Source organism: Mesoplodon densirostris, chromosome 4 (genome assembly GCF_025265405.1).
Source record: "Mesoplodon densirostris isolate mMesDen1 chromosome 4, mMesDen1 primary haplotype, whole genome shotgun sequence".
NCBI lineage: Eukaryota > Metazoa > Chordata > Mammalia > Artiodactyla > Ziphiidae > Mesoplodon > Mesoplodon densirostris.
Genome location: NC_082664.1, coordinates 157896883 through 157906662, shown reverse-complemented (window position 1 = coordinate 157906662; position 9780 = coordinate 157896883). Strand labels below are relative to the sequence as shown.

At 49.3% G+C, this 9780-nt stretch overlaps 1 protein-coding gene across 1 annotated transcript; it reads left to right on the top strand.

The window, feature by feature from the left end:
- The first annotated feature begins 1050 nt into the window (after positions 1 to 1050).
- Positions 1051 to 9560, top strand: KLF6 (KLF transcription factor 6). The gene is made up of 4 exons (XM_060097561.1): positions 1051 to 1374; positions 4132 to 4705; positions 6090 to 6213; positions 6675 to 9560. The coding sequence occupies exons 1-4, from the start codon at positions 1171 to 1173 to the stop codon at positions 6724 to 6726; spliced, it is 954 nt and encodes a 317-aa protein (XP_059953544.1). The 5' UTR covers positions 1051 to 1170; the 3' UTR covers positions 6727 to 9560.
- Positions 9561 to 9780: the final 220 nt, after the last annotated feature.

Sequence of the window (9780 nt, the reverse complement as noted above, 5' to 3'; positions counted from 1 at the left end):
CCATTCTGGTCCTTTTCCTGCAGGTTAGGCAGGCATGGGGGTGGGGCGGGGCAGAGGCGTGTCCCCTAAGTGTGTGCCCCGTCCTTGTGAGGGAGGCTGAAGGAGGGACCTCAGATTCACATACAACATACCCCAGTGACTCTGGAGTACCTCCGGCCCCTCCCTGTTCCTCACCACACCCGTGGGGCTGCCCAGTCCACCACCCGTCCACCACCACTGGGTTACAGGTGCCACCTGAGGATTGAGGGGGACAGATGGGGATGGAGGGGGACGGGGGGGGACAGATGGGAACGGAGCGTGTACGGAGGGAGAACAGAGTGGGAAGGAGGGGAAACAGAGAGGGACAGAGGGGGAACAGAAGGGGACGGAAACAGGGAATACAGGGGGACGGAAGGGGGGACATAGAGGGATGGAGGGACGGATGGGACCAGAGAAGTGCAGGCCGGCCGGAGGTCGGAGGGAGGTACAGAGGGGACCCGGCCCGGCTCCCCTCAGCCAGGCAGCGGCACACTGAACCGCTGGGCCCGGGGCAGGGGACTGGACCCGCGTGACCGGCCTGAGTGACGAGGGCCGGGGTTTGCGGGGACCAGCCCGGGTGGTGGGGACGAGGACGGGAACCGGGACGGTAGGGGTACGGGGACTGGGGACGGGACGGGAAGGAACACCCGGCTCCCTCTGCCCGGCAGCAGCACACTAAGCCGCTCGGCCGCACACCTCCCAGCACCGACTCCTCCGGCGTGAGGCGGCCCGCGCCTTATATACCCTGCTAAAAATAGCCTGCGAAACCGCCTTCCAATCAGAGCTGGCCTTCGTTCGAATTCAGCCAATGGTGAGGGTTGTGATGGAGAGGCTCGGTCACGCCAGGCGGGGCCGCTGTAAGCCGCTACCCGCGATTGGCCGAAGCTGACATCATCGTCGCGCAGCCCCCGGGCCGGGCGCGGCGTGATTGGGCGGTGCGCGGGGCGGGCGCGGGCGAGTCACGTGGGGAGATGGGGGGGCTGGGCGGGGAGGAGGGGAGGCTGGCAGCGGAGCTTTGAATAGGGAAGTTTTGCAGGGGTTACGTTTGCAGTCAGTCCGGTGTTTGCAAATATTGTGTGGGCTCGCGAGCGAGTCTCCGGGCTCCGGTAGGATCCGAACCCGCGGCGCCTAATTGCTGCCCACTGAGTTTGCATGAACTTCCCCGGCGCTGCAGGCACGGCTGCTGCGCTCCCGACTCCAGACCGCACACCTCCCTGTTTTTACAACAGCAGTGACTGTCTTTTCCAACCCGACATGGATGTGCTCCCAATGTGCAGCATCTTCCAGGAACTCCAGATTGTGCACGAGACTGGTTACTTCTCGGCGCTGCCCTCCCTGGAGGAATATTGGCAACAGGTAAATAGGAATTTTCATGGGCCAGGTGCCCGGGTGCGCCGAGGAGGGAGTGCATGCACTCACCGACAGGACGGTGTGTGGTTGGAGGTGCATTTCTTTTTCTTCTTTTTTTAATGGTTCGGGTAAATTTTTAAAAAATTAAAATAATTAGTCTTAAAACGTACTTCTGCTGCCTCCGGTGTGGAAGGCACTTTAAAGGGGCCTTTTACAGCGTGGAGCGGAGTTGTCATTTGAGTGGGGCGCAGCAGTGCTTCGTCGCTTGGAGTGTTTTTGCCGTTTCAGGGGCTTATGAACTGCGTTCTCCGGAGGGCAGACCCAGCTCCGCGGCCTGATCCCGGCCCCAGCCCTTGGCAGAAGTTTGGTGCTTGTACCAGCTCCAGACTCCACAGCTGGATCTGGTCATATGAACTTGTATGGACTGCCAAGGGTGTTTTGTTTTTTTTTTTTTTTTTAAGGGATTTTGGTTTTGTTTTGCTTTTTGGTGTTTGTACGTGGAGATTTTTTTTTTTTTTAATTAAGGATTTCACCAGCGAAACATCCACCAGCTCCCTTTCTCTACCAGGCCATTTTCAGTTTCTTTACCTTCTTGGGAATGCTTAAGATATGCCTCGATCTGCCTTGTTTTTCTTAACCTGCTTCTTTTGTTGACCAGAAAAAAAAAAAAAAAAACAACCCAATGTTTGCACAACCAGTGACTTATCAGTCATATGACAATGAGCCCGTCCGAATTGCTTCAAGTCAGAGTTTGGGAAGAAGAGTCTCTGTTTCCGGCATTTTTTAGTGGAACTGGAATTTTGGGCATTGGACATTTAAGAAACAATTTTTCCCCCTTCTATTGCGTTAGGATTACCTGAAGGGAGAGAGATTCTGACACTTGTCCCATTATCTTTAAAGATAGAAGGAGGGTTTGGGGTTTTCTCTGCGCTGCTAAGCAGTTTACTTTTTGTCACAAAGTGAGTTAGCAGGTCAAATATATATTGTGGGTTTCAAAGCCTAGAAGGCTTTTAGGGGAGATGAAATGCAAAGTGTTACAACCTTCACATGCCTGCTTAATTGTTCCCAGCCCTTTCCTGCCTCCCTCTCCCCTCCAGGCTTTTCCTCCTAAAGAAGCTGCTTCCTAGGACGTGATTGAAATTGATCTAAGTAGTTTCCTTGGGCATTTGGGATTTGGGCCACAAGCCAGGCTGAGCTCTTGGTCGCCTTCAGAGGCTTTTAAACTCTCCCTGAGAGCTTCCTTCTGGTCCCCAGGGCTCGTCAGCATAATGGAGATTTTAAATTAGCCAAATTATTAAAGTTTAACAAGATCTCAATAAACGTGCTTTCCTTTTTCTTTGGAACATCCATAGAATATCTTGCTGTCTCTCTGCAGAACACTGTAGTGTGCTTTGTAACCCAGACGTCTAATTTTAGGGGTAATGAGAAAACAATGATTGTTTTTTCTCCCTCTGCTTGCTCCTGCTTGCTAGGTGAGGAGGGGGAGGGGGAAGGGTCTATTCTGATAGCAGGCACACTGCTAAATAACCAAGCGGGAGCCCTTTGGGTGGACTTTGCTAGTCCTGAAAATGATTTGCTAAAAAGAGCAGAGTTTGCTGTAGAAATCTAAAGCTGTGGAATTGCAGTAGTATAGACAGCCTTATATGGACATGCAGGCAGTTGATCCTAGTGAAGATAAGGGCAGACATAATTTAAACCTAAAACGTTTCCTACCGTTTTTCTTTTCCAGTGGCTAGAAAGTTTGAGATGGTGGGGAGAGGGGATGCTGGTCTCTCGGCAGTTGTAGCTTCTGGAAAGGTTGGTTGTGGGGCTGGGGTGGGGGGGGCACTCTGGCCATGACACGCTGCATGTATATTTGAACCGGGTCCTTTTTTGGCCGCTGGTCAGAATTTCAAAAGGAAGTCTCCTTTGGCATTGTGTGAAAGAAATAGAGTGATGACTCATACAGTTGTACTCTTGGCCAGTAGATAAAGTTCTTGTCCATTGTGGGACTCCCAGCAGGGCTGCGGAGGAATTTCCCCTCCTGCATCCTTTACAATAGCAGATGGCCATTCTGGAATGGTTTCTCCGCTCCTGTTGTTGTTTTCCTCTGACCACTGTGGAAGTCATTTAAGTTGTGTGTGCGCATGGCCCTGCACTTGGGAATGGCATTCTTTGAAAGCCTATTAGGTCTGGGCTCCGCAGGAAACGGGTAGTTTCTCTGCAGCTCCTTCCTGACCCTAGACCATCAGCTGGCTGCGTCCGCTCACTGAGTGCGGCCTGTGCTGTCAGCGGTTCTCCAGAGGGAGACACATGCCATGTCAGAGCACACTGTTGAGAGCAGCAAGCTCTCTGTCTGTGCCTCTGGAAGGCGGATACCTGGGTTTCCTTGTTGCACAGGGCTCTCGGCTGTCAGATAATATGGTTAAATCTGTCCGGTGGGGGCAGGTCTGAGGCTGGTATTCTTTGTGTGGCTTACAGAAACTTATTAGAAACGTCAACACTGTAACTATAACAAAAACTGGCTCAGTGACCATCAACCATTTGTGGCCATTGGTCCAACTTGGGGAAGCGGGGAGAGGTTTCACCTCTGGTTTTTCTTCTGAATGTATACCCATTCCTAGAAACAGCTTTCCTCTCACTCTGCTAAAGACATGGATTCTTGTAGTGACAAGGCCACAGTTTATTTGCCCTTGACTCCTGCATGTTTTTGGAAGTGCGCTTTCGGTTCCGTTTTCGGTAGTCGTCACAATCACGTGCCTCCTTGTGGTTCCTTTCGCACAGACCTGCCTGGAGTTGGAACGTTACCTCCAGAGCGAACCCTGCTATGTGTCAGCCTCCGAAATCAAATTCGACAGCCAGGAAGATCTGTGGACCAAAATCATCCTGGCTCGGGAGAAAAAGGAGGACTCGGACCTGAAGATGTCCTCCAGTCCCCCTGAGGATGCACTCAACAGCCCCGGCTTTGGCTACAACCTGGAGACCAACAGCCTGAACTCGGACGTGAGCAGCGAATCCTCCGACAGCTCCGAGGAGCTCTCGCCCACCACCAAGTTTACCTCTGACCCCATCGGCGAAGTTTTAGTCAATTCGGGGAACCTGAGCTCCTCCGTCACCTCCACGCCCCCTTCCTCCCCAGAACTGAGCAGGGAGCCGTCCCACCTGTGGGGCTGCATGCCGGGTGAGCTGCACCCTCCCGGGAAGGCGCGCAGTGGGACTGCGGGGAAGCCTGGCGACAAGGGCAGCGGAGACGCCTCCCCAGACGGCCGCAGGAGGGTGCATCGGTGCCACTTTAATGGCTGCAGAAAAGTTTACACCAAAAGCTCCCACTTGAAAGCACATCAGCGCACCCACACAGGTCAGTCCCTCCTGCGACCCGGGCGCCGCTGAATTAATTGCACCAGCCCTGGGAGGGGGCCGGGGCTCTGCAGGAGGCTGTCAGAGCAGACACATCCTCACCTCCTTTCTTCCCTCAAAAGAGTTGGGTCTCTGGGGAGGACAGAGTAGGCGCTGAAAGACTGGACATGTGTGCCCGATGAATGGTTATCGCTTTCAGATTAAACAAACAAGAGGTAAATCACATTCTCTGTCTACACCGAGTACCCCACCCACTCCAGCCACCTGGGTTATCAAGGCCCACTGTGCAGTCTGCAGTGTCCGTGTACAGTGCTACTCGGAGTTGCCTCTGATTTTTGGAAATGAAGCTCGAGGGTTGGGAGAGGGTGGCCAGGCGGTGTGGCGCAGGTGAGTGCCGGACGCCGTGTGGGGTCTGAGCTAGACCCATCGACTCTGTACGAAGCAGTATTATCAGCAGGTACTTAGTGAGAAGTTCTCTGTGTATCATGCTGCCTTTGTTTTCTGATGCCAACTTTAAAAAATAATAATAACTTCTTAATGAAATATCACAGTCTAGAGAATAGTTCCATTTATAGTTACCATGACAGTCTAGGATAACTGGTGAAGCATCACAGAAATTTTGGATCTGGAAGGGGTCTTAGAGATCAAGTCATGCAAACTCTCATGTTACCAATAATGAGAGGAGACCAGGATCCTGAAACAGCTCAGGGCAGAGCCAGGATCAGCACCCGGGTACCCTGGAACCAGGCTACTGACTGTGGCAATTGTTTGTTATTTTCTCAGGTAGCACTTTTAGTGAAATCATATTTGTAATCCGACCAAGGGATAAAGTCGACTGGGTCTTTCGCTTGTCATTTAGAAAGTGTTTTGAAGACCTTGGAATGGGGTTTCCCAGAAACTCATGACCTCAGTTTTGGGGAAATACAGTTTCCCGGAGGAAACTACAAAGCCTCATTCCACAGGGAAGTGGGTAACTAACAAAATAAGTGCTTGAGAGAAACCGTTTCCATGGAGAAAGCAATAAAACCCAGCCCTGGCCAAGGCCACGGGTCCAGTGGGCTGACACATCACCTCGGAAGTATTTCTCCAGTCTGAGTCATTGTCATTCTTACACGTTCACTCTGATTACGGTCATGTGGGCCCTGCCAAGCCTGGGTCTCTTCCCCAGCACTTGGAGGCCCAAGGCTAGGTCAGGAAAGAGCCTCTGCCTGTTACCTCGGGAGGGCCGGCTCCCAGCGCTAACTGAGGTGTATTCTGAACTCGTGAGGGCAGTGGCCTCTGGGCCTGCTCCTGAGTGGACTTTCCCACCACGTGTTGGGGTAGCAGGGCCCTTCCCTCACTGTTCAGTGAAATCACGGCGTGCCTGTCATGTGCTCTCTTCCCAGGAGAAAAGCCTTACAGATGCTCATGGGAAGGTTGTGAGTGGCGTTTTGCAAGAAGCGATGAGTTAACGAGACACTTCAGAAAGCACACTGGTGCCAAGCCTTTTAAATGTTCTCACTGTGACAGGTACGTGCATGAACAGCAGGGGCGCGGCGGTGCCATCCCCGGAATGGAGTAGGCATGCAGTCACCCTGCAGCAAGGCAGCCGTCTTCCTGGCCTGCACTGGCATCTCTCTTTTCAGCCCAGGACTTTTTAAAAAGGCTCTAATACGCCACTCGTCCAGGTTAGGAAGCACCGTGTACTGAGTGCACGAGAATAGAAGGATTTCGTTCATACTTTCTGAAGACTGGCCCTTTAACAGTTTTCAACTTTGAAGGCTGGGCAGTAAAGTCAGGTGACCTTCCCAAGAGCTGATCAGCAACCTCCCTGATGTATACTCCTGCCCCGAATGTAGATGGGGCTGACTCAGCATGATGACTCCCACCCCCCATGGAGAGGGCTACTTTAGCTGGGGGGAGCACGGGCAGGAGGTCTGTAACTGACGGGGCTGGAGACCTAACGTCTGGGACCCCGATTCTCTCTGCAGGTGTTTCTCCAGGTCCGACCACCTGGCCCTGCACATGAAGAGGCACCTCTGAAGCGGCAGAGCGTCGACTCCTGCGGGCTAAAAAGGCTTCCAGGCTGAGACGGCCGTGGAAGGAGGGTGCGTGTTCCAGCCAAAGCCATTTTGCACCCTACCCGGTCGCCTCCAGGACCTACTGGGAAGGTCTTTCGAGGGCGAAAAAAGTCATGTCCGAAGCGGCAGGGCACCCAGGGTGTGTGGTGTTTGGGTGGCCCTGGCCTCGCCACTGGTACCTATCCTCTGAGTGGTCCCTAAGCCTTTGCCGTGAGCATGTGCACTGAGAATGTTAGTGGTGGGTGGGCTGTATGTGGAGGGTCTCCTACGGACTGTGTGACGAGACAGAGTCCTTTCCCTTGCGAGGCTGCAAGAGACAGAAAAAAACATAGTTTGAATGTTTTGTATGTGAGGCGTGTTCCATGAGATGAGATGGCCACCAATCATTTCCCGGGGCGGGGTGGGGTGGGGGGTGGTGTAGGTAGAGTCTGCGCCTTAGAGGAAAAAAAAGAAAAGAAAAGAAAAAAAGAAGGGAAAATGTGGAGGGCAGGCGTGGGCGGTCAGGACCCGGGAGTGGCGAGTGGGTGTAGGGAGGGGAGCCCCTTTCCCTCTAGCGTGTGGCGAGAACTTTCGGTGTCTGGTTCAGCTGTGTGAAGTGAGTAGCTTCTGCTACTCAAAAGACAGAGTTCATTTGTTACCCATTGTATAAGCTGTGTATCTACAAATATAATACATTGATAACTTTTCCTTCTAAGACAAAAGTAATGCATGGTCTGGGGAATTATCTGCTTTTCCATTTTTAAATCAGGACTACAGTTTTGATTCCAGTTCACTGAGCAGCTAAGATACGATTGGTTGAATTCGGTGACCCCCTAGCCATCTGGGCCTGGCAATACACAATCCTTCCCCCCTTCGATTTCATAACACTCCCCTTCCAGAGAGGCATTGTGCAGCATAGGACTATTTTGTAAATGGTTCGAATTTGAATTACCTTTTTGGAGAATTTCGTGATGCCCTTGAAAGATGTTGGACACGAGTTGGGTGTCCAGGACACTAGGGCTGGGAATTGCTGGTCTAATGTCTCATTAGACTCAGAACCTAAAATTTTTCTCAGTTGGGTGGATAAAACCACTAAAGCTTAGAAACTGTTTTCTCATGCAGCTAAGTTTCTCTTATTTATGCCTTGAGGACTAATTTCTGGTTTTCTAGCTGTTAATGCACTGTAGATCTTAACAATGGTGCCTTACGCAAGTGGCCCCTTATGTAGGGGTCTCGTACAGGGGTATGGGTGATGCATGCTTTATTAAGGCTCTTTTTTCACCTGGCTTTGTACTGTATCAATATATAATACAGAAAAAAAATCTCTTTAAGGTCCTCCTTCACAAAGTCAAATAGATGAAAACCCCCCAAACAAGTCAGTATTTACTCAGTAGTTTAGACAACTTGACTGTCAGTGTTAAAGTGGAAAACATGTGATAATTGGAAAATCAGACCATTTCTGCCACCGTGAGACTTCGTATAGACTTTGCACAACAGTTGTACAGATCATACACCGGCTGTGTTTAATATGTAACATTTTCACACGTATTAAAGATACAGAAGTATAAAAAACAATGTATTTGCTTAAAAGGCACAAGTTTCTCGCGTATCTATCTAGCTATCTGTTGGTAACAGAAAGTATATTACTTTTTTTTTTAAAGTGGGCGAAATTCTTGTGTATGTATATTTGTGTGTACAGTATGTGTATGTGTGTATGTGTGTGTATATATATATATATACATATATAGATAATATATACATATTTTTTTAAGGAGAAATTAGAATGTCTAGCTAGAAAATTCCACAGCCTGTGAAGACATATTTCAAAATGGCCACAAAGGAGGTAAACATGAGAACTCTAACTTTTATAAAGGCTTTCCCTTTAATTTAACAATTTGCCACAGGCTCTTGGCATCAAATCTCTTCCAGACTGCCAACTCGCTCATCATAATCGGCAGGTCTGGGATAGGGTACCTTCGCCATATGAACGGAATACTAGCCCGCTCGTTGGTCTCAGACACACTAAGGTTTGGATTTTGAATGTCAGCTTTATTGAAGATCGAGCCTAAGAGTAAGCTAATCACAGGGATTCTTTTTTAGAGCACTTTTTATGCAGATGAAGCTATTTTTTTCCAGCACATAGATTCTTCCAGTTTTCCAACGAGTAATTTCCCTGAATTGGCACACCGCAGCATGGACAGCTGATCCTCCATCCAGCTGCTGGCTCATGGGTGTGGATCTTTCCTTTATATATATTTATATATATATATACACACACATATGAGTCTGGCTGGGCTGGTATTTTGTTTGGATCTTCCTGGAGATGAGCAATGGTGAAAGCTCACATAACTGGTTTTTTTTGTTTTTTGTTTTTTTTAATCTGGGCTGATGGATACACTTACCTAAAGAACTCATTTCATATTGCTGAGGGGGGAAATGCACTTTTCTTTTGGCAATTCCAAATCCAGGCACTTGATTTGCTGGATTTTGGAAAACTCCTTTTTTGGCCCTGCTGTGTGCTTAGCCATAACAATTCCATTCAGCAAGAAGGTAAACAAAAGACAAAAAAAAAACTTGCACTGGCTTGTCTCACTTATGAAACACCATGGAGTGGTTTGATTGGGTGGGGCTGGGTGCCACGTATGTCAATGCCTGTAATTTTCATAATAAGCAAGTACATAAAGAATTACATTCTGTTCAGGTGATAACTGAGCCTCAATCAAGCAGAAACTTTTTGCTTGACGTTAAAAAAAAATTTCTATTAGTGAAATTTCTTTTTTTTCTTTTGAAGCACCCTGTTATCTAAAAAAATCTTTGTAAGATTTTTGTAAAATTTTGTTTTACAAGATTTTATTTGAAATTGTTTTTTGCAAGATTGTTATATTTCTGTATGAATGTATTTTTTATTGGAATAACATAAAAGAATTCTTATCAGCATCTTGAGTCTGGTTGTTTTTGTGTGTGTGGTGGTGGGGGTGGTGGCGGAGTGTTGAAACAAATTCCTGTCAGATTACTCACCCGCCTCCTCCTTGGGAAA

Excerpts from the sequence above, each read along its gene's own strand:
- KLF6 (XM_060097561.1), top strand. The coding sequence starts at position 1,171 with ATGAACTTCCCCGGCGCTGCAGGCACGGCTGCTGCGCTCCCGACTCCA. Across the intron at positions 4,706-6,089 it reads ACATCAGCGCACCCACACAG|GAGAAAAGCCTTACAGATGC; the intron begins GTCAGTCCCTCC and ends CTCTCTTCCCAG. Across the intron at positions 6,214-6,674 it reads AAATGTTCTCACTGTGACAG|GTGTTTCTCCAGGTCCGACC; the intron begins GTACGTGCATGA and ends TTCTCTCTGCAG.